Source organism: Cherax quadricarinatus, chromosome 91 (assembly GCF_038502225.1).
Source record: "Cherax quadricarinatus isolate ZL_2023a chromosome 91, ASM3850222v1, whole genome shotgun sequence".
Classification (NCBI taxonomy): domain Eukaryota; kingdom Metazoa; phylum Arthropoda; class Malacostraca; order Decapoda; family Parastacidae; genus Cherax; species Cherax quadricarinatus.
The window spans coordinates 2,370,620-2,395,659 of NC_091382.1; the positions used below are offsets into that span (position 1 = coordinate 2,370,620).

The window sequence follows — 25,040 nt, forward strand, 5'->3', positions numbered from 1 at the left end:
ATGAGACAGTAGGATGGTGGATAGTAACCATCCAGGGAGGCACAACCCTCCTGTAATACAAGCATGAAACACGCCAGGTAGTAGGTTAGTAGACAGCAACCATCCAGGGAGGTACAACCCTTCTGTAATACGATCATGAAATACACCAGGTAGTAGACAGCAACCATCCAGGGAGGTACAACCATCCTGCCATAGGAGCATCAAACACACACCAGATAGTAGGTTAGTAGACAGCAACCATCCAGAGAGGTACAACCATCCTGTCATACAAGCATGAAACACACCAGGTAGTAGACAGCAACCATCCAGGGAGGTACAACTATCCTGTCATACAAGCACGAAAGTAAAACCGTAATTCTTTCCCTATCCTATGAACAATGTACATTCAAGAAACACTCAACTTTTCGTAATTTGTGATGTCGTTAATTCAGGAGGCTTGGTCTGGGACCAGACCGAGGGAACGACAGTCCCCGAGACAAGTATTACTTCTTAATATCAATGTTATTGTGTTTGTGTTCTGATTGTGTTATTTTTGTATGTGTGGCGAGTTGTTTTATTGTGGTGTATTTTGTGTAATTTGCGTTTGTGCTCGCGCGTTCGTTTGTATGCTTGTGCTTGTGTGTTCAGTAACTATGTAGGTGGTCGTGTTATTCAGTACTGGAGGGAGGGAAGGAGGGAGTTACTGGATTAGTTCACGAACCGCTGCTTCAATCCGGAGCATTTCTTTTTTATATCTGGCTGACTCCGCGGTCGGGTATGCAGGCGAGAGGTCTGGCATAGTTACCATAGCAACACTACGTAAGATGAAGGTTAGCCGTGCGAGAGAGCGAGCGAGCGCATTTTAACGTTGAGTGTAAATATAATGTGTACATTATTACTTACAAATGCATTATATCCTGGGGAAGCACTAAACGCGAATGTGAAGGGTAGCTCCAGTTCCTTGGATGAAGAACCCTTGCATAAAGGCAGCCTTATTGAAGAGTCCTGTCCTGTCAATCTTCCACTTCTCCCCTCATAAACTGCTGTATAGCCCTTGTGGCTTAACGCTTCTTTTTGATTATTATAGTAATCCCCTCTTAAATATATTCCCCTCTCTTTTACGCATTCCTTCATTCCCCTCTCCCCTCCATCTACTCTCCTCACTCTCTCCTCTTCCATCATCCCCCCCCTCGCTTTCCTAGCCTCAACACTGTCACTTGTAATCGTTTGATTCTGCAGTCTTACCCGGCATAAACTATCGATTTTGTCACCTTGAGTACACTCATTCATTCTCTCACTCACTCTCACTCACTCTCTCACTCACTCGCTCTGGTGTTTTGTATTTGTCTAGAATTGTGTTGTCTTGTTTCTTTGTAGTTTAGCGAGGCGAATTATGTGAGCTAAGCCAGGCTGTGATGTATGTGGCCCAGGGCCACCAGCAGCAACAGGCTGGTTATAACAGGGAAGCCTGGCCCAGGACCACCAACAGCAACAGGCTGGTTATAACAGGGAAGCCTGGCCCAGGACCACCAACAGCAACAGGCTGGTTATAACAGGGAAGCCTGGCCCAGGGCCACCAGCACTAACAGGCTGGTTATAACAAGGAAGCCTGGCCCAGGGCCACCAGCACTAACAGGCTGGTTATAACAAGGAAGCCTGGCCCAGGGCCGGGCTGTGGCACTAGGAAAACTCTGGAAACTCATCACGGGTATATTATCTTGTATCCCAGACCTTCAGTGGAAGATAACTTAGCTTATCCCAGACCTTCAGTGGAAGATAACTTTGCTTATCCCAGACCTTCAGTGGAAGCAAGTCAAGCTGACTGACTTTGACTTTATCGTATGCTAAGTGAACATTATATAACGTGTATAATTTACATAAGAACATAAAGGAGGGACACCGCAGCAGGGCTACTGGCCCATACTTGGCAGGTTCTTCTCAAACTCTCTAATAAAAATATTTGCTCAACCCATTTTCACTGCCACCCAAGGAATAAGCTTTGATAAACTCGTGTGCAAGTCCCACTCCAATCCAACCCATCTCTCACGTGTTCGTCCAACCTTTATTTGAAGCTGCCCAAGGTTTTAGCTTCAGTAACCCTACTGGTCAGACTTCCACTCATCGTCTACACTCCAGTCCAACCCTTCTCAATCGTGTATCTAAAATAAGAACATGATTTTGGGTATCATTTGAGATTGATGAAGTCATCAATTTTTATGTGCGAGGGGCAGGGGTTCACGTATCAGGTCACAGGAGGACTTGACTAGCCAATGATAATTGGCTACACCTTGGTCATAGCATGGAAGTACTCGCCTAATTCACCAAATTGTGGTTGCAGAGGTCGAGTCTTAGCTCCTGGCCCAGCAAAGTGTTATCATAAGGGACACCCGCGTTTTGACTTTAGTCTCATTCGAGACGCCTGGTCAAGGAAATGATATATAAAAAAAAAAAAATACTTTCTCCAGTGTTGATGGATTGATAACATCCTTATTTCACTACTGATAACTACAGTTAGGTATCAGTAAAGATAACTAACACGCACCTATATACACTATATAGGTGCGTGTGTGAGATATAGTTGTGCAGAGCGAACAGAAAACGAGAAGCCACTGAACATGGTAGACTTCACTGTCACATTCTCACTGTTTAACATGACTCACGAAATCGTAATGACACGATTGCAAACAAACCATACCACGGGTGGGGATAGAACCCGCGGTCAGAGTCTCAAAACTCCAGACCGTCGCGTTAGCCACCGGACCAGCTAGCTACAATAAGATTCGTCCAACTATGTATATTTCTACACCATAGGAAGGTTAGCATAGGCACCACTGTGACCACAAATGCAAGTTTTTACAGACGAATCTTCAGCTAGCGTGGCCGTGACGAACTCTAGCTCAAGTCCCCGCAATGCCGTCAACATGACTTGCATTTGTGGTCACAGTGGTGCCTATGCTAACCTTCCTATGGTGTAGAAATATACCTAGTTGGATGAATCTTATTGTGGCTAGCTGGTCTAGTGGCTAACGCGACGGTCTGGAGTTTTGAGAGACTGACCGCGGGTTCAAATCCCGCCCGTGGTATGGTTCACTGTTTAAGGCTGCATAGCCCTTGTGGCTTAGCGCTTTTTTTTATTATAATAATTCACTGTTTAAGATGCCATCATTAGTCTCCTGTTTGACTGACCTTACAACAGTGAAATAATGACTGTGAGAAAGTGACATGAGAGCATTAAATGCAGGTTGATCCGATCCTCCATTAACGTCAGTAAACGATATTACATATTATTACATATTTTAAAGCACTTCACTACGAGCATATTGTTTTCAACGAATTTGGCGAGGCAGGTATATATCCCCGTTTTGATTGACAGGTAAATTGAGGTCAGTTTACCATCGTTTATCTAATCCGAAAGGCCTAATGTATAATCTTGTTAGATCGTTGTGAAATCTACTCGTGTGAAAGTTATTGAAAATCCGTGGGTTTTAATGATGGGTTGTGTACGTGTCTTGTTCCTACGTGTTTGTAGGGATCGAGTAATAGCTACTGGGCCCGCCTATTAACTCTTATCAGCTGGTTTCATTGATTTGTCTCCCAAGGTTGAATCATGTCTAATTTCGTAAATGTGTTGGGGTGTGGGTGGGTGTGTGTGGGGGTTTATGGGGGGGAGAGTATTGGCCAGGTGATGGAGTTTGAATTTGACATAGCAGAGATTACCATAATTAGATATTGTCGCCGCTGTGGCTAGCTTGTGCACACATTATTCATTGTTCGGAGTGTAGCGCAGGGGCATAGAACTACACGGAAGACCCAGTCACTAGGCCCCAAAAGATTATATTTGGATATATTAACGATAAGTGTTGGGAGTGTCTTGAAGTGGAGGGGAGACCAGCTGGATGTGGGGTGTGGCAAGACTGATGTCACTACTTATATCCAACCCCAGAGAGACTTCTGCCTGCCACACACTCTTGTACCTGTGATTGCTTTCATGGTTTGTACCTCATGTTAATTGTTACTAGGATCATCGCAAAGTCATGATTCGGATAATCATTGTTATCCACGTATGGTTCATCTACCCGAAGTCAGTTTCAGGGATCAGTGCCCCCGCGACCCGGTCCCACATCAGGCTTTCTGGTTGCTAGCCTCATCAACAAGGTTCTTGGTACCACTCGTCAATGATCCACGAATCAATAACCTGTACACAAATACTGGAGGCTCGATTCTCCGTCCACTGTCAAATTCTACAAATTCTACTCTGTATTCCGCATGTGAACTAGCTAGTGAATGAGTTTTAGCGTGCGATAAAGTAATTATATCCAGTGTTTTTTTTTTTGCCTCGTAGTGGGTTAGCAGTGGGCAGGTGGGTGGTGGGCAGTGAGGGTTAGCGTGTCTGGTTGCTACACATTGTAAAAACTTGTCCCTCCAGTTAAACTAACACGGAGCCTGCTGTACCACCACGGAACCTATGGGTAGGGGCCCTCTTCTCTGGCGGGGTGGGTGCATACCTGACTCTGCTTAAATTTGGGGGATATTTCCCTTTTCGTCTAAATTTGCTGACACTGCTAATGACACAAAATACTGTGGATAGGGATTGTGAAAAGAGTATTTGATACTTTTCTTACCTGATGTCTCTTTTCACTGGTTTCACACTAGTGGATAACTACATGACGTTTCGGTCCAACTTCGATCATTAACTAGTTAATGGTCCAAGTCGGACCATTAACTAGTTAATGGGTTAGTTGTGTATTGTTCCAGTCACGGTATTGTGACTTAATTCAAATTTAGAATATTTTCTTATGCCTGGTATCTTAAGTAAGATTTGTCAGGAAACAGGATAAGTGCTTCCTGTCGCGGGTCTTGTACATATGACCAGCCCCTGGAGCTTTTGGTCATCTGACCGAGGCCTTCCACTGGCTTACCAGTCCACCCCTTTAAAAATTTTGGTTATGATTAGTTTTGAATTCTCTGGTGTCTTACTTTCACAAATAAGATACTCTGACTTACCACACAAGTTATTATATTCTCTATACATTTCTCAATAAGGGAACACAGTGACCATATGGATTCCAACGTGTTATGTATTTATTTTGACCATTATGTTATGTCACCGAAGTGGCTAGTTTATTGTGCAGCTCATATCCATCCTGTGGATGGTAGTGGCTAGTTTGTGCACCTCATATCCATCCTGTGGATGGTAGTGGCTAGTTTGTGCACCTCGTATCCATCCTGTGGATGGTAGTGGCTAGTTTATTGTGTAGCTCATATCCATCCTGTGGATGGTAGTGGCTAGTTTGTGCACCTCATATCCATCCTGTGGATGGTAGTGGCTAGTTTGTGCACCTCATATCCATCCTGTGGATGGTAGTGGCTAGTTTGTGCACCTCATATCCATCCTGTGGATGGTAGTGGCTAGTTTGTGCACCTCATATCCATCCTGTGGATGGTAGTGGCTAGTTTATTGTGCACCTCATAACCATCCTGTGGATGGTAGTGCAAGAGCATATGGATACACGAAAAGCCCAGGAACTAGGCCCCAAGAATGCATACAGGAGTACAGCCAGATTTATATCTGCAGTTCACTTCTGTTACAAGCAAATTTAGGAAATTTGCTTAATACATCTGGTATCTTATTTTCATTAATAAGATATCTTGACATATCGCATAGGTTATTATACTGTCTGTATACCTCAGTAAGTGGACAGTTTAGAACAGTGTTAAATATAGTGACCGTAGGGCTGGCCACTTCGCGTCTGTAATAAAAAAACACTGTGAGGTTGAACAAAATCTGAAACAGTGCGAGGCTGTCACCTCCGAAACTTAGGGAGTTCCGGGGATCAACGCCCCCGCGGCCCGGTCTGTGACCAGGCCTCCTGGTGTATCAGAGCCTGATCAACCAGGCTGTTACTGCTGGCTGCACGCAATCCAACGTACGGATTACCTCATCTTTTGTAAGTAGTTCAACAGTCTTCACATTATAAACTTGTAACCAAACCTAAGCCTAACTACTACAAAAAATCAGTCTATTCACATTGTAAATTACTCCGTACTCTGATTTCTCTACGTTCTTACTGTATCGAACTACAGATCTACTCAGGCTAATAAATTCATTCCAGTGACGTCCACTTTCATTAATTTCTTCCCTAATACTAATTATTCCTGATGCTAGATACAGATATACCAAAGTTGCATAATGCACTTTCCTTCAGAATACTTGGGGAAAAATACTTGAAAAGACTAAAGCTCAAACAGGAATGTCGTGGATTTTCATTTTACACGTTAGAAAACTGATCGAACGTCTATGAATCCTCGAAATGTGTACCTGATTTCCAGTTTACACGGTAGAAACGCCTCTAACTGCTCTGAATCGTCGAAATGTGTACCTGATTTCCAGTTTACACGGTAGAAACGCCTCTAACTGCTCTGAATCGTCGAAATGTGTACCTGATTTCCAGTTTACACGGTAGAAACGCCTCTAACTGCTCTGAATCGTCAAAAATGTATACGTGTGTGTGTATCCACGTGTGAATGTGGGTGTATATAGCGTGTCTTGTGTGGGATAATGAAGCACGTGACCAAGCCGTTCAGTGAATTATGTAAGAGTTAGTGCACGCTAGCAGTGACCTGGAGGAGGAGGCTTCGTGCTGCTCAAACTCTTGATCCACAGAACTGGAACTGTCCTTATGTGTTCAGTGACTTCAGTCCAACAGTCTTGACTGGTGGACTGAACACCTCGACTCAAAACCGCGGGACTGATTACCTCAGCCTTCTCATCTTCCACTAGTCATCTCTGTACCGGACTGACGAAACCTCTTGTCGGCTTTCTAAACCATTAACACCAATAGGGAAGCAGCGGGCCACCAGCAACAGCCTGGTTGACAAGGCAGACACTAGACGAGCCTGGCCCATGGCCGGGCTCCCGGAGTGGAAAAACTCTGGAAACTCATCAAAGGTATACATCAGTGCACAACCAGCATATTGGAGAATGAAATTTATAGACCTTTCGGTCTGAGAATTAAAATGTAACCGTAGTAGTGGTTTTGGTGAGGCTGTGTGTTGGTAATCGTGTGTTATTTAGTGGGGCTACTCGTTTCGGTCCGACTTGGAACATTAAGTGGTCCCAGACTACAATCACACTATTACCAACACGTAAAGCCTCGACTGAACCCACTACTAGGATTAAATCTTAATTGTAAGACCGAAACGTCGTAATGGGCCGGTAATTTGTGTTTATAGGTTGTATTTCCGTCTCCACGAGGCTTGCTTCAACGGCATCGAAATGTAAACGTGTCTTAGTACAAAATTTCGCTCTGTAGAGTCTACACAGACCGAAACGTCGCTCTAAATTACTGTTTTACAATGTGGTAAATGGGTCGGGTACAGACCCAGTTCCACAGCTCGCCATTCTGTCTGCAAGTGGCGTTTTGTTATATTGATAGTTAATATAAGACTGTGACACTGTGCGTGTGGTTGGTGTGTTTGTGTGGGTAATTAAGATGTAATCCTAGTAGTGGTTGTGGTGAGGCTTTGCGTGTTGGTGGTAGTGTGATTGTAGTGTGTGTGGGGGTGTGCTGTGTTGCTGGTTAGGGTGGGGTGTTGCGGCTGTGATAGAGGGCGGGTTAGTTTGGGTGGAGTGGGAGGGCCGTGTGACTTGTTAAAAACGATATATTACAAGAATAAAAGGTATTAAGAAACACACGGGGGGGGGGGGGAGTGAAGATAATTGTAAACTGATTAAGTACAATCTTGTAAGATTTACCTGTTATCTTGCGTGTTTGAGACAAAAATAAGATTTGCAACCCCGCCAAATTGCAAGACTTAACAGGCTTCTGTGTTTTCCTTATACGACATGAGGGTAGTAGCACCTCCCTGGATGGTCACCCGAACACCGTTACTACTTGTGCTCTTCTTCCTTGCCTTTGAGGAGTTTCGAGAGTTTTACTACTCTCGGAGCCCGGCCATGGGCCAGGCTTATCTGGTGCTTGCCTGGTCAACCAGGCTGTTGTTGCTGGAGGCCCGCTGCCCAACATATCCATCGCAGCCTGGTTGATATGGCATTTGGTGAAGATACTTGTCCAGTTTCCTCTTGTAGGCTTCTACACGTGTTACAGCCTAATACCTCAGCACCATTACTATAATGTAGTGTGTGTGTGTGTGTGTACTCACCTAGTTGTACTCACCTAGTTGAGGTTGCGAGGGTAGAGTCCGAGCTCCTGGCCCCGCCTCATCACTGATCGCTACTAGGTCACTCTCCCTGAGCCGTGAGCTTTATCATACCTCTGCTTAAAGCTATGTATGGATCCTGCCTCCACTACATCGCTTCCCAAACTATTCCACTTACTGACTACTCTGTGGCTGAAGAAATACTTCCTAATATCCCTGTGATTCATCTGTGTCTTCAGCTTCCAACTGTGTCCCCTTGTGTGTGTGTGTGTGTACACATTGAGACATGGAGGCAGGATCCATACATAGCTTTAAGAAGAGGTATGATAAAGCTCACGGAGCAGGGAGAGAGTAACCTAGTGGCGACCAGTGAAGAGACGGGGCCAGGAGCTATGAATAGACCCTTGTAACCACAATTAGGCGAGTATATATACACACACACAAACTAGAGGACCAGGCGCATATAACGGGAAAGGCACTTCAATGGATCAGAGAATACCTGACAGGGAAGCAACAACGAGTCATGGTACGGGATGAGGTATCACAGTGGACACCTGTGACGAGCGGGGTCCCACAGGGGTAGGTCCTAGGACCAGTGCTGTTTTTGGTATACGTGAATGACATGATGGAAGGGATAGACTCAGAGGTGTCCCTGTTAGCAGATGATGTGAAGTTAATGAGGAGAATTAAATCAGATGAGGATCAGGCAGACCTTCAAAGAGACCTGGACACATGGTCCAGCAACTGGGTTCTCGAATTCAACCCTGCCAAATACAAAGTCATGAAGATTGGAGAAGGGCAAAGAAGACCGCAAACAGAGTATAGGCTAGGTGGCTAAGGACTGCAAACCTCGCTCAAGGAGAAAGACCTTGGCGTGATTATAACACCGAACACGTCTCCGGAAGCACACATCAACCAGATAACTACTGCAGCATATGGGCGCCTGGCAAACCTGAGATTAGCATTCCGATACCTAAGTAAGGAATCTTTCAAGACACTACACCGTGTACGTCAGGCCCATACTGGAGTATGCAGCACCAGTTTGGAACCCGCACCGGATCAAGCACGTTAAGAAATTAGAGAAAGGGCAAAGGTTTGCGGCAAGGTTAGTTCCAGAGCTAAGGGGAATGTCCTACGAAGAAAGGTTGAGGGAAATCGGTCTGACGACACTGGAGGACAGGAGGGTCAGGGGAGACATGATAACGGCATTCAAAATACTGCGTGGAATAGACAAGGTGGACAGAGACAGGATGTTCCAGAGATGGGACACAGAAACAAGGGGTCACTCTTGGAAGTTGAAGACTCAGATGAGTCACAGGGATGTTAGGAAGTATTTCTTCAGCTATAGAGTCGTCAGGAAGTGGAACAGTCTGGCGAGCGATGTAGTGGAGGCAGGTACCGTACATAGCTTCAAGACGAGGTATGATATAGCTCATGGAGCAGGGAGAGAGGACCTAGTAACGTTCAGTGAAGAGGCGGGGACCAGGAGCTGAGTCTCGACCCCTGCAACTGCAATTGAGTACACACACACAAACTAATACTGTTGACAAGACCACATCTGAAGTTTGTGCAGTTATTTTGGTTGCAATTACAACAGTCTGACTGATCAGAGATAGGGCGGTGATAGCGGATGGAGGCTTTAGTCCTTGCCTTACCTTTGACGAGTTCCCAGAGTTTTTTTTTTATTGCCGGAAGCCCGGCCATGGGCCAGGCTCCTCTGGTGCTTGCCTAGTCAACCAGGTTGTTGCTGCTGGTGGCCCACTGACTCAGTATACCTTGCACTTGCTGACACTTTACAAGGTTACCAAGCTGTTAGTGCTGGCTGTGCACAGCCCAACATATTCGCTACAGTCTGGCTGGTCAGGACCTCACTTGAGGAACTTAAGTTTCTCCCTTGAAGACAAATAATAGGGTGAGGGTGAAGCGTAAGATAGGGTGAGGGTGGAGCGTGTGTAAGATAGGGTGAGGGTGGAACGTGTGTAAGATAGGGTGAGGGTGGAACGTGTTTAAGATAGGGTGAGGGTGGAATGTAAAATAGGGTGAGGGTGGAATGTAAGATAGGGTGAGGGTGGAACGTGTGTAAGATAGGGTGAGGGTGGAATGTAAGATAGGGTGAGGGTGGAGTGTAAGATAGGGTGAGGGTGGAGTGTAAGATAGGGTGAGGGTGGAACGTGTTAGATAGGGTGAGGGTGGAACGTGTTAGATAGGGTGAGGGTGGAACGTGTTAGATAGGGTGAGGGTGGAACGTGTTAGATAGGGTGAGGGTGGAACGTGTTAGGGTGAGGGTGGAACGTGTGTAAGATAGGGTGAGGGTGGAACGTGTTAGATAGGGTGAGGGTGGAACGTGTGTAAGATAGGGTGAGGGTGGAACGTGCGTATGATAGGGTGAGGGTGGAACGTGTGTAAGATAGGGTGAGGGTGGAACGTGTGTAAGATAGGGTGAGGGTGGAACGTGTGTAAGATAGGGTGAGGGTGGAACGTGTGTAAGATAGGGTGAGGGTGGAACGTGTGTAAGATAGGGTGAGGGTGGAACGTGTGTAAGGGTGAGGGTGGAACGTGTGTAAGGAAGATAAACACTTGGGTGTGGAGTTAAGCTTTGCATAAGTTGGCAAGCAAGACTTAGTGACTGCAGTCCTCACTGTTGGTCGGTTACATTTGCTATATTGAATTATGAAATCAGTTTTCTGAACGAGGGATAGCAAGTGTGGGAGAGGTAATAGGGTGTAGTGGATGGGCGGGTGTGTGGCTGGGTGTTAGGAATATATGGGTGGATCTGGGTGGTGGGTGTGATGTCTGGTTAGCAGCAGAGATGCCTACAAAAAACTCTGCGCACACACACTCTAAACCCGCTCCGGATATAGCTTCTGTCTGGCTCCACAGAAATACTTTGTAAGTGTAACGGAAGCTAGTTAAAACTTTGCACTGGCAGTGTATGGGCCGAGATGTGTAGATATCCTAAGAGGGGGTCAACTAAACGGGATGTTTAGTAAACTGAATTTCAAGACACGGGAAGTGGCTGGGAGGGCATACTGGAGTACATTCCCTTGGAGACCATCTTGTGCACTCTTAAGGGGGCACGTAAATACCCCAGTCTTCAACTAACACGGTAATTTTCACACTATAATCTACCTTGTCTGTAATTACTATCGCATTTGCTTTGTTACGTAAAGCGACGTCTAGGATCTTTCCTTAATTGATAGTATAAATTTAATCCTCGAGAACAGTTGTGTTGCAGAGGTCTGAGCAAGGATTTGTTAAGTTATACCAGGAATTAAGGAAAGATCCTGGACTTCACCTTACGAAACAGACAAAGTAAATGTCATAATAATTATGGACAAGGTAGATTATAGTGGAAAAAATTAATGTTATTAGAAGACTGGGAAATTTACGTACCTCTTAATGCAGGAGTGTGTGTGGAGAAGTTGAGTGCAGAAGCCTACAAGATATGTTTAAATTACGTCTTGAAGAAGACTGAAAGAAGATCAGACGTTGAAAGATAATTGAAAAATACGCTGACTACGTTTTGTGACAATGTAAAAGATCACTGTGTGGGCGAAATGTAGCCAGTAAAGGTTCGCATTATACTGCATTTGTCTATTTTTTCATCGTGTCGATATTTTATATAATTGATCTAATTTATCTCCCGCGGGACATTCATCTGTAAAAACTTGAATTTGTAGTCACAGTGGTGGCCCATGCTAACCTCCCTATGGTGTATAAATATACCTAGTTGGGTAAAGCTTGTAGCTAGCTGGCCCAGTGGTTTACGCATTTACCTGGAGTTTGAAGACTCGCCTGCCATGGTTCTAACCCCCCCCCCCCGTACCGTAATTTTTTACAAGTGTTGCACGATCTAGTCGACACAGAGAATTAAATACTGATAGTTTCATTAACTGACTGAGCCTGGCCCATGGTCGGGCTCAGAGTAGAGACTCGAAACTCTTCAAAGGTATATCAAAGGTAACTCTGCCAAACTTAAAAATTATGTACCTGACATTATCGCAAATCGTTTAGACTTCGACAAAATAATAACTAGTATGGCCTTGCATGTAGCACCAAGACATGCATGATTCCTGGAATCCCTTATTTCTAAAGAAATACAAATTAATATTAGGACGAGATCTATGTGTTCTTTGGAAGAACAGGTTAAATTTAGGTAAAATTCCCGAGGTCTTGTGTAGTGAAGACGTACTCTCTCTTAACAGAGGATTAGATTGTATATATTTAATCCTTGGTCGTCTCCCACCGAGGCAGGGTGACCCGAAAACGAAGTTTAATCATCACTCACTCCATCACTGTCTTACCAGAGGCATCCCTATACTACAGTTTAAAAATTGCAACATACCTTCACCCCTCTTCATAGTCAATAGATATAGGACAGAAGAGGGGGGGTGGGGAATTGGGTAATCAAATTTGCAGTAGACTAGTGGTAGTGTAGATGAATGGTTCAGAGAACCGACATGTTGATAAATTAGACACATGTGCAACTCTTGGGTATCTTTATTGAGGAAACGTTTCGCCACACAGTGGCTTCATCAGTCCATACAAAGGAGAATCTTGAAGAACAGGAGGAGAATGAGGTATGAATGATTACCTCATTCTCCTCCTGTTCTTCAAGATTCTCCTTTGTATGGACTGAAGCCACTGTGTGGCGAAACGTTTCCTCAATAAAGATACCCAAGAGTTGCACATGTGTCTAATTTATCCACTAGTGGTAGTAAACAAAGGTAGTCTCTGTAAACTAGCAAGTTCAGTACCCCAAGGGACGTTCCTACCACCTTCATAGTTTATCCTCGTAGTAGACAAGATAACCAAACCAGATCAAAGGTTCCTAACATTGTGGGACGATACCAGATTAAACATGAAAGTCGCCACCTCAGTAGAAGATAAACATTCTAATTAGTTATCAAGAAAGTTTTCCACTGGGCAAATTAAGATAACATGTTCATTAGTGACAAATTTCATTTGTTTACGTCTGTGAAGAATAAAGAACAAAATAACAGAGGGGAGCGCAGCAGGAGAGCTGATGACCCATGGAGGTGGAAGACTGGAACGAAATCAAGACGAGTACAGAACGCGGCCGAACTGTTACGGAACACGAAAGGTGGAAGTCTTAGAAATAATTTCATTTGTTTACGTCTGTGAAGAATAAAGAACAAAGTAACAGAGGGGAGCGCAGCAGGAGAGCTGATGACCCATGGAGGTGGAAGACTGGAACGAAATCAAGACGAGTACAGAACGCGGCCGAACTGTTACGGAACACGAAAGGTGGAAGTCTTAGAAATAATTTCATTTGTTTACGTCTTTGAAGAATAAAGAACAAAATAACAGAGGGGAGCGCAGCAGGAGAGCTGATGACCCATGGAGGTGGAAGACTGGAACGAAATCAAGACGAGTACAGAACGCGGCCGAACTGTTACGGAACACGAAAGGTGGAAGTCTTAGAAATAATTTGTAGATCATTCACAGAAAACGCTAAAGCAAATACCAGCAGGATGACACCAGGCTGTTGCTGCTAGCGGCCTGCAGGTCTACATAGCCATCATATAGCCATAATAATACACATGGAGTTTGATCTAATTTCACTGTTTGGTCAACCAGGCTGTTGCTGCTAGTGACTGATCAGGAAAGTTTTACACGTTGATCATTGTGGGTCCAGGAGCTGGAGTATATTAATTGTTAGTCACTGTTATTGTTAAAATTATTATTGTTAATCATTATGATTATTATTAATCATGATTTAAAACCTTGCGTGGGTCATTGAGCACAAGCCTGGCCCCTCGTCCGTCATGTAAACCTGTGGGGGGGGGGGGATGGGGGTTATTTAGTACAAGAAGTCTGGAGGTTCGCTCGATCCTAACTGGGGGTTGGGGGGGGTCTTCCAAGAGCTGGAGGTCAACTGGAGCGTGTACACGTGTGTGGTGTGAACACACGGGAGAAAGTCTGCTCTATCCTCTACACAACCCCCCAATGTTGTTAATATTCTTTATATTATAAAACTTAACTCCACACAGACACCACACACACACACACACACACCACACACACACACCACACACACACACCACACACACACACCACACACACACACCACACACACACACCACACACACACACCACACACACACACCACACACACACACCACACACACACACACACACACACACCACACACACACACCACACACACACACCACACACACACACCACACACACACACCACACACACACACCACACACACACCACACACACACACCACACACACACACCACACACACACACCACACACACACACCACACACACACACCACACACACACCACACACACACCACACACACACACCACACACACACACACACCACACACACCACACACACACACCACACACACACACCACACACACACACCACACACACACACCACACACACACACCACACACACACACACACACACACCACACACACACCACACACACCACACACACACACCACACACACACACACACACACACACACACACACACACACACACACACACACCACACACACACACACACACACACACACACACACACACACCACACACACCACACACACCACACACACACACCACACACACCACACACACCACACACACCACACACACCACACACACACACACACACCACACACACCACACACACCACACACACACCACACACACACCACACACACACCACACACACACCACACACACACCACACACACACCACACACACACCACACACACACCACACACACACCACACACACACCACACACACACCACACACACACCACACACACACCACACACACACCACACACACACCACACACACCACACACCACACACACCACACACACCACACACACCACACACACCACACACACACACCACACACACCCCACACACCCCACTCACACTCCACACACACACATACACACCACACACATACACACACACACACACACACACCAAACACACACCCCACACACCCCACACACACAGTAATCCTGTTAACAAGACCACATCTGAGGTTTGTTGAGCGATAAAGGTCGTGGAGCAGGGTGAGAGAGTGGACTTAGTAGCGACCAGCGAAGAGGCGGGGCCAGGAGCTGTGACTTTCGAACTTTCTCCTTCACTAACCTCTACCTAGATATCCTGAAGCATGTTTTCGGGGGTTAACGCCCCCCGCGGCCCGGTCACAGACGAGACCTCTTGATGAATCAAGGTCTGACCACCCAGGCTGTTACTGCTGGTCGCATACAGTCCAGTTCCCGATATACCCTACAAAACCAAGTATTTGCTATAAAAGTAAGCTGAAATCGCCTTTAATGAACCAAATGCAAACCACTGGGAAAAAAAAGTGAACTTCCAAGCGGTTTCGTGATCCTCAGTGGTCGTTCTGTTTATTGTTGATCACGTTATGTTTACATTTTGGTTCCTGACCCAGTCATTCTGTGTTCTCTTAGTTTTGCTAGGTTATCTATGGACTATTTGCTGCATCATATTTGGTAGTAAGGTTTGTGGAAACGTTTCGCCAGCCAGTGGCTTCCTTAGTCCAGTACAGATAATGGTTAAATATCAGGAAGACTTTGAGGTGATCAGTCCCTCGGTCTAGTCTGTGATGAGTCCATCACTCCTGATGGACTGATGCGAGTTGCTTGCAGGAAGATGCAGATACCTTCCTTTTGTTGCTGGTCTCTGTGCTTGCAGCAGTATGCAGATACCATCCTGTTGGTAATCTCTGCCCAGCATGGTAATGACGGTATGCAGTATACGCTGGTTCATACCTGGTGTTTACTTGCAGCTGCTTCCGGGGATCATCGCCCCCTGTTTCTTAAATCTTAGTGCCACTGAGACCATACCTGTCAGTCTAAGACTAAGATTTACCTGTTTCTTAAGTCTTAGGGCCAGAGACCATACCTGTCAGTCTGACTCTTAACAGGCTTTCTTGTGATAAAAGTACGAGAAGACGGTAGTATCTCCCTGGGTAGTGGTTGTTTACCAACTTACTAAATTATGTAGTACCAGGCTGAACTAGGCTTGACTGGTGCTTGCCTGGTCAGTTATGCTGTTGGTGTTGGCGGCCCGTTGGCTGTTGGTTGATGGCGTGATCAGTCAAGTTGTTGTTAGCAGCACGCAGTACATCATAAGAGATAGCCTGGTTGATCAGGAAATTTGTGCCCGGGGGGGGGAGATATGTTGTCGCTATGTGGTTGATCTATGAGGTAGTTCATTATGAGTGTTGAACATCTTACCAGAAGATATCAAACACTGCTGGAACAAGTGTAGAAGTCTTCAAGATATCAGAAACACTGCTGGAACAAGTGTAGAAGTCTTCAAGATATCAGAAACACTCCTGGAACAAGTGTAGAAGTCTTCAAGATATCAGAAACACTGCTGGAACAAGTGTGGAAGTCTTCAAGATATCAGAAACACTGCTGGAACAAGTGTAGAAGTCTTCAAGATATCAGAAATACTGCTGGAACAAGTGTAGAAGTCTTCAAGATATCAGAAACACTGCTGGAACAAGTGTAGAAGTCTTCAAGATATCAGAAACACTGCTGGAACAAGTGTAGAAGTCTTCAAGATATCAGAAACACTGCTGGAACAAGTGTAGAAGTCTTCAAGATATCAGAAACACTGCTGGAACAAGTGTAGAAGTCTTCAAGATATCAGAAACACTGCTGGAACAAGTGTAGAAGTCTTCAAGATATCAGAAACACTGCTGGAACAAGTGTAGAAGTCTTCAAGATATCAGAAACACTGCTGGAACAAGTGTAGAAGTCTTCAAGGGGAAACTGGACAAGTATCTTCACCAGGTGCTAGATCATCCAGGATGTGATGGATATGTGGTTCAGTGGATCACCAGCAAAACAGCCTGGTTGACCAAGCTAGTACCAGACGAGCCTGGCCCATGGCCAGGCTCCGGAGTAGAAACTCTCTGAACATATCAGAGGAGGCCTCGTAATCATTTGTGACTGACGAAAGACAGTGTTGGTGATAAGATACTTGACCTTGTGGAAATGTTCAGTGGACAAATGGAAAGGATACAGTTTAAGGGATTTTATTGAAAAGTTTCGCCTCTTGAACACGCTTCTTCAGTCACTGACTAAAGAAGACTGTACTGAAGGCGAGACATCCCGGGATCCAGTGGAAATAAGTCACTTTGTCAGACTCTTTTTGTGTTATCCTGGTGGGTAAATTACGCCGCTTGGGCACTGGCCCTCTGAATCTAATCGGTTACAGGTAACCAGGGGAAAAAAATGGCAGAGAACATGGAGATACAGGTTTATTTAAGTACAGGTACACATTTCAAGGTTTCACTTGTAGGAGGCCCCGAGTTATCCTTTACTACAGGCACAATATACAAAGAAGGTTGGCAAGTAAGACACACAGGCAACAGTTAAGCATCTCTATTCCAAAACGTGTTCGTCTACACAGTAGGCTTCAGACGAGTACAGAAAGTAGGCAGGAGTATCAGACTGAAGAAGTCTACTGTGTAGACGAACACGTTTTGGAATAGAGATGCCTAATGTTGTGTGTGTGTCTTACCAACCTGTCGGTATTGTATACCATTTCGATATTCAGACAAGAAGGTTGCAACTAGGGGAGTACCGACTCTGGGCCTCCCACGAGTGAAAAACACTACTTACGTGTACCTGTACCATGGTTACCTATAACAGATGAAATTCAGAAGGCCAGCACCCAAGCTGCCTGGTTCAAGACCAGAGTTAGTGATGAGTTGATCAATAAGGCTGCCAGTGGAAGACCTCAGATGACCAAAAGCTCCAGCTGTGGATCATCATATGACTAAGACCCGCGTCAGGAAACACTTGTCCTGTTTCCTGACAAACTTACCTAACCTGTTGATGAAAGTTAAGACACGTGTGTAATATGTGGATATCTTTATTGTAGACGTTTCGCCAACCAGTGGCTTTATCAATACAGATTCGAGGACATGATTAGTAGACAGATGAGGTAATCAGTCCCTCAGCCTTGGAGTTAGTGTTGACAGCATCGTGGTGGAGGAGAATCTGGAGCAAAGGCAAGAACACTGGCGGTTATATAGACGTCAGTGGATAAGGACGCGCAGCAGACGAGGACATAGTCACTGGTAGGCGGGATTCCCCAGTGGAAGTAGGTCCTTCCCAAAATGATGGGTTAATTGTAGAAGCCGTGTAGAAGGTCTTGTAGATGTCCTCTGAACTAAGATTCCATGATGTTGCAGTGTCTGGCAAGTTGTGCAAGAAAGGTGTAAGATACCGACAATATGAAAGTTAAGACACTTGTGCAATATCTGGATACTTTTATGCTAGCAGCGCTTAGTACAGGATAAGACTGCTTCCAGATCAGCTGACTTATGATAATTACGTAAGAGACAAGCCTGGACCGGACTCCGGAAGTACAAAATGTCCTGTCAAGCACCTTAACTACTGGGAACGCTTGGAAGCACTTGACTTGTACTCCCTGGAATGCAGGAGGGAGAGATATATCATAATCTACACTTGGAAAATCCTGGAAGGAATGGTTCCAAATCTGCACACAAAAATCACTCCCTACGAAAGTAAAAGACTGGGCAGGCGATGCAAAATGCCCCCAGTAAAAAGTAGGGGCGCCATTGGTACAATAAGGGAAAACACCATAAGTGTCCGGGGCCCAAGACTGTTCAACAGCCTCCCATCAAGCATTAGGGGAATTGCCAATAAACCCCTGGCTGCCTTCAAGAGAGAGCTGGACAGATACCTAAAGTCAGTGCCGGATCAGCCGGGCTGTGGCTCGTACGTCGGACTGCGTGCGGCCAGCAGTAACAGCCTACTTGATCAGGCCCTGATCCATCGGGAGGCCTGGTCATGGACCGGGCCGCGGGGGCGTTGATCCCCGGAATAACCACCAGGTATATATCAGTAGTAGTGACTGCCGGCCATTAACAACAACAGTATCTATAGTTAATAAATAAGACACGTGTGCGACAGTTAGGTATCTTTATTACGAAAAGTTTAACCTACACAGTAGGCTTCTTCAGTCGCATACAGATGAGACGGTAGAGGTGAGGGACTGATAACCTCGTCTTGGCATCTCTACTGCTTTTGCTGCCTCTATATTAGATCGAAGGAGCATCCTGTGTTGGCGAAATGTATCGGAATAAAGGTTTCTAACCGTTGAACACGCCTTGTTTATCAAGGTGTCAGTGTTGGATATCAAGGTGTCGGTGCTGGATATCAAGGTGTCGGTGTTGGATATCAAGGTGTCGGTGTTGGATATCAAGGTGTCGGTGTTGGATATCAAGGTGTCGGTGCTGGATATCAAGGTGTCGGTGCTGGATATCAAGGTGTCGGTGCTGGATATCAAGGTGTCAGTGCTGGATATCAAGGTGTCGGTGCTGGATCAAGGTGTCGGTGTTGGATATCAAGTTGTCAGTGCTGGATATCAAGTTGTCAGTGCTGGATATCAAGTTGTCAGTGCTGGATATCAAGTTGTCAGTGCTGGATATCAAGTTGTCAGTGCTGGATATCAAGTTGTCAGTGCTGGATATCAAGTTGTCAGTGCTGGATATCAAGTTGTCAGTGCTGGATATCAAGTTGTCGGTGCTGGATATCAAGTTGTCGGTGCTGGATATCAAGTTGTCGGTGCTGGATATCAAGTTGTCGGTGCTGGATATCAAGTTGTCGGTGCTGGATATCAAGTTGTCGGTGCTGGATATCAAGTTGTCGGTGCTGGATATCAAGTTGTCGGTGCTGGATATCAAGTTGTCGGTGCTGGATATCAAGTTGTCGGTGCTGGATATCAAGTTGTCGGTGCTGGATATCAAGTTGTCGGTGCTGGATATCAAGTTGTCGGTGCTGGATATCAAGTTGTCGGTGCTGGATATCAAGTTGTCGGTGCTGGATATCAAGTTGTCGGTGCTGGATATCAAGTTGTCGGTGCTGGATATCAAGTTGTCGGTGCTGGATATCAAGTTGTCGGTGCTGGATATCAAGTTGTCGGTGCTGGATATCAAGTTGTCGGTGCTGGATATCAAGTTGTCGGTGCTGGATATCAAGTTGTCGGTGCTGGATATCAAGTTGTCGGTGCTGGATATCAAGTTGTCGGTGCTGGATATCAAGTTGTCGGTGCTGGATATCAAGTTGTCGGTGCTGGATATCAAGTTGTCGGTGCTGGATATCAACATGTCAGTGTTGGATATCAACATGTCAGTGTTGGATATCAACATGTCAGTGTTGGATATCAACATGTCAGTGTTGGATATCAACATGTCAGTGTTGGATATCAACATGTCAGTGTTGGATATCAACATGTCAGTGCTGGATATCAACATGTCAGTGTTGGATATCAACATGTCAGTGTTGGATATCAACATGTCAGTGTTGGATATCAACATGTCAGTGCTGGATATCAACATGTCAGTGCTGGATATCAACATGGCGGTTACCAAAATCATTCAACACATCATTATGACAGTCTTGTACGATCACATTTCTAAAACCGGTCTGGATTTGTACAGAATTTAACTAAATCTTGACCTGCCAGATAGACTGGACAGTTATGGATATGTGGACCAACAGGCCGCCAGCAGCAACAGCTTGTTTGACCAAACTCTTTGGCCACATCTCTACCTCGTCACAAGACGAGGTAGAGATGTTTGTGGCGACTCTTATGATGAAACGCCAGCAGTCTTGCCAGAGTGCAGAACTTTTAACAGGCTTCAGGATGGTTCCCTGATAGGGTGGTGGTAGCTGCCAGGATGGTTCCGTGATAGGATGGTAGTGCCTCCTAGCACTGTGCTTACCATTGACTAGGGCTGTGCCACTGTACCGGTATAGGCTAATTTTTCATGAAACAGGCCTAAAATTGAGTAGTTACCTTCAGAATTTCTCTTCGTTACCTACCTGTTAGTTCCAGGCTACCGTAGCAACAGTCTGGTTGACCAGGCTACCTCGTTTGTCTGGCCTTAGGTTAGGGTGTGAGACACTCAACCCTCGTAGCTGATCACAGGTATATCAGGGTTGTGTAACTTGTCCTACCCCGCGAAACATGTTCAGACCGGTGGGTGGGTGGGCGGGCGGGCGGGCGTGGTGGTCGTGTTTATTGCTAACCGGAGAGGGAGGGCGTGAGTGTGACGTCAGCTGGGTGGGCAGCTGCTATTTTGGCACTGCGATCTAGTTAGGCAGGGTTGTGCAAGGTTGCTGCTACAGGGTGAGGGCTTGTACAAGGTTGCTGCTACAAGGTGAGGGCTTGTACAAGGTTGATGCTACAAGGTGAGGGCTTGTACAAGGTTGCTGCTACAAGGTGAGGGCTTGTACAAGGTTGCTGCTACAAGGTGAGGGCTTGTACAAGGTTGCTGCTACAAGGTGAGGGCTTGTACAAGGTTGCTGCTACAGGGTGAGGGCTTGTACAAGGTTGCTGCTACAAGGTGAGGGCTTGTACAAGGTTGCTGCTACAAGGTTGATGCTACAAGGTGAGGGCTTGTACAAGGTTGATGCTACAAGGTGAGGGCTTGTACAAGGTTACTGCTACAAGGTGAGGGCTTGTACAAGGTTACTGCTACAAGGTGAGGGCTTGTACAAGGTTACTGCTACAAGGTGAGGGCTTGTACAAGGTTGATGCTACAGGGTGAGGGCTTGTACAAGGTTACTGCTACAAGGTGAGGGCTTGTACAAGGTTACTGCTACAAGGTGAGGGCTTGTACAAGGTTACTGCTACAAGGTGAGGGCTTGTACAAGGTTGCTGCTACAAGGTGAGGGCTTGTACAAGGTTGATGCTACAAGGTGAGGGCTTGTACAAGGTTGCTGCTACAACATGAGGGCTTGTACAAGGTAGATGCTACAACATGAGGGCTTGTACAAGGTAGATGCTACAACATGAGGGCTTGTACAAGGTAGATGCTACAACATGAGGGCTTGTACAAGGTTGATGCTACAACATGAGGGCTTGTACAAGGTTGATGCAGCAAGTAAGGTGACTGAAAGACCTAGCCCAAAGGAAACGCGTAAGGTTCCCAGGCGGGTGAGACGTATTGGCAAGTCACCTTACACCTGCTGACACTGTTCGTCTAGCACCTGAATGTTAGTCGACCCTTGTGGGTGGTAGTATATATACCTTAGACAAGGTTGGGATTTGAAGTGGTCTGAGGTAGGAGTAATATTCAGTCCAGTGAATCATCGCCCCTACGACCTGGTCTCAGATCACATCTCTTAAATTGAAAATCAGCATTTATATGACTAAAAGCCGCTAATAAACCCACAGAGATACATATACACTGATGGTAAGAAGTTGTTGGTAAGATTTAGGTGACATCTTACGTCTTCATGAGATACAGAAGATTGTGAATTCTGGCACAGTGCAAAATATATAGCAAGCTTCGATTGTAGGGTGCTGTTTATACTGTTCTTGTCGTGTTGCAACGTGAGGTTGCGAGAGGTTGCTGTCATTGCTGTGCTGGCAGCAATCTTGCTGGGGTGTAATACTTTTACTAGTTAATCTTGCACTGTGTACAATCGGATTTTTAATTGTTGTTCAAGGTTTGTGCTGAAATACGGGGTTAAACAGGGCTGCTGCTGCTTCTGTTGCTGTTACTGTTGCTGCAATAAGACTGTTGTCGCTGCTGTTACTGTTATTGCTGCAATAAGACTGTTGTCGCTGCTGTTACTGTTATTGCTGCAATAAGACAGTTGTCGCTGCTGTTGTTGTTATTGCTGCAATAAGACTGTTGTCGCTGCTGTTACTGTTATTGCTGCAATAAGACTGTTGTCGCTGCTGTTACTGTTATTGCTGCAATAAGACTCTGTTGTCGCTGCTGTTACTGTTATTGCTGCAATAAGACTGTTGTCGCTGCTGTTACTGTTATTGCTGCAATAAGACTGTTGTCGCTGCTGTTACTGTTATTGCTGCAATAAGACTGTTGTCGCTGTTACTGTTATTGCTGCAATAAGACTGTTGTCGCTGTTGTTACTGTTATTGCTGCAATAAGACTGTTGTCGCTGCTGTTACTGTTATTGCTGCAATAAGACTGTTGTCGCTGTTGTTACTGTTATTGCTGCAATAACTGTTGTCGCTGTTGTTACTGTTATTGCTGCAATAACTGTTGTCGCTGCTGTTACTGTTATTGCTGCAATAACTGTTGTCGCTGTTGTTACTGTTATTGCTGCAATAAGACTGTTGTCGCTGCTGTTACTGTTATTGCTGCAATAAGACTGTTGTCGCTGCTGTTACTGTTATTGCTGCAATAAGACTGTTGTCGCTGTTGTTACTGTTATTGCTGCAATAAGACTGTTGTCGCTGCTGTTACTGTTATTGCTGCAATAAGACTGTTGTCGCTGTTGTTACTGTTATTGCTGCAATAAGACTGTTGTCGTTGCTGTTACTGTTATTGCTGCAATAAGACTGTTGTCGCTGCTGTTACTGTTATTGCTGCAATAAGACTGTTGTCGCTGCTGTTACTGTTATTGCTGCAATAAGACTGTTGTCGCTGCTGTTACTGTTATTGCTGCAATAAGACTGTTGTCGCTGCTGTTACTGTTATTGCTGCAGTAAGACTCTGTTGTCGCTGCTGTTACTGTTACTGCTACAAGAGGTAAGAGATGTCGAGAGAGGATGCTGGTATAAGACTCAGATTTTATCTGTCATCTTGCAGGGTGCTGGCGAGGCTGTAGCAGTGTGGAAGCAGCAGATGCTGATAGAGGTGGACACCTGCTGCACTCAGCTTGTGTAGGAAGCTGTAGGAGTATATGCCAGGCGGGGGTGCAACAGGAAGGGTGCCGGTGTAGGGGTCCTGGGTGGGGGTGGTGGCGACGTCGGAGGGGGAGGTGTCAGAGTGGACAGTGTGAGGGGGACTGTCGGAATATGGACAGTGGGGGGCTGCCGCCCCCTTCCTCAGCCACCACCACCACCCATTCCTTGTGCTGTCCGCCGCCTACACCTTCCTCCACCCCCAACACCACCACCACTACCATCACCACTACGACCACCACTACCACAACCACCAGTAGCAGGAGCTGCATGACCACACACTGGCCAAGATGGAGGAGTGGAGCACCTCCACACCCGTCTCTTCTAACCATACTTCTCCTCCTCATCGTCACCTCAGCCAGACTTACAGGTCAGTAATTATCTTTAGTGTTACCTAGTTATCACTATCTATTGTATCTGTATCTGTCGTTATCTATTGTATCTCTAACTGGGAAAGTGAACAAAGATTTTTATATTTTCAATGTTGGTGTAACAGTGAACAAAGTTAAATCAGAGGCTGTTACAGTGAAAAGCACTGTTTCACCGGCACGGTATTCTTCCTTATTCTCTCTCATAACCCACATTCCTAGTGGAAGGCCGCGGCCAGGTGACCAAAACCTCCAGCTGTGGGTCATCATACGACTACCTGGAGGTTATTCCGGGGATCAACGCCCCCGCGGCCCGGTCCACGACCAGACCACGACTAAGACCCGCGTCAGGAAACACTTGTCCTGTTTCCTGACAAACCTCCCCTCAAGGGAGGTTCCTTGATGCTGGTGAGGGGCTCTTGATCTAGGGAATTGGATCTGTGCTCCAGTTCCCTGTATCGAGCCTGAATACCTTCCATAACCCCCCCCCCCAATGTGCTATATAATCCTATGGTTTTAGCGCTCCCTCATGATTATAATAATAATTATAATCCTGACAAACCTTGTTGTTAGGTAAGACACATATGCAACAGTTAGGTATCTTTATTTCGAAACGTTTCGCCTACACAGTAGGCTTCTTCAGTCGAGTACAGAAAAGTTGATAGAAGCAGAAGATACTTGAAGACGATGTAATCAGTCCATTCCCCTTAAAGTTTTGAGGTGGTCAGTCCCTCAGTCTGGAGAAGAATGGAACAATGCTCTTCTCCAGACTGAGGGACT

General features: G+C 45.7%; 1 protein-coding gene across 3 annotated transcripts in view; it reads left to right on the plus strand.

Annotated features, from left to right (window-relative positions):
• Positions 1-25,040, plus strand: part of LOC128704887 (uncharacterized) — a 179,646-nt gene that overhangs the window by 29,228 nt on the left and 125,378 nt on the right. For all 3 annotated transcript variants that reach the window (XM_070104321.1, XM_070104322.1, XM_053800091.2), the window contains exon 2: positions 23,798-24,262. In XM_070104321.1, the coding sequence (XP_069960422.1) occupies positions 23,798-24,262 (465 nt within the window). The remainder of the gene's footprint in view (positions 1-23,797; positions 24,263-25,040) is intronic.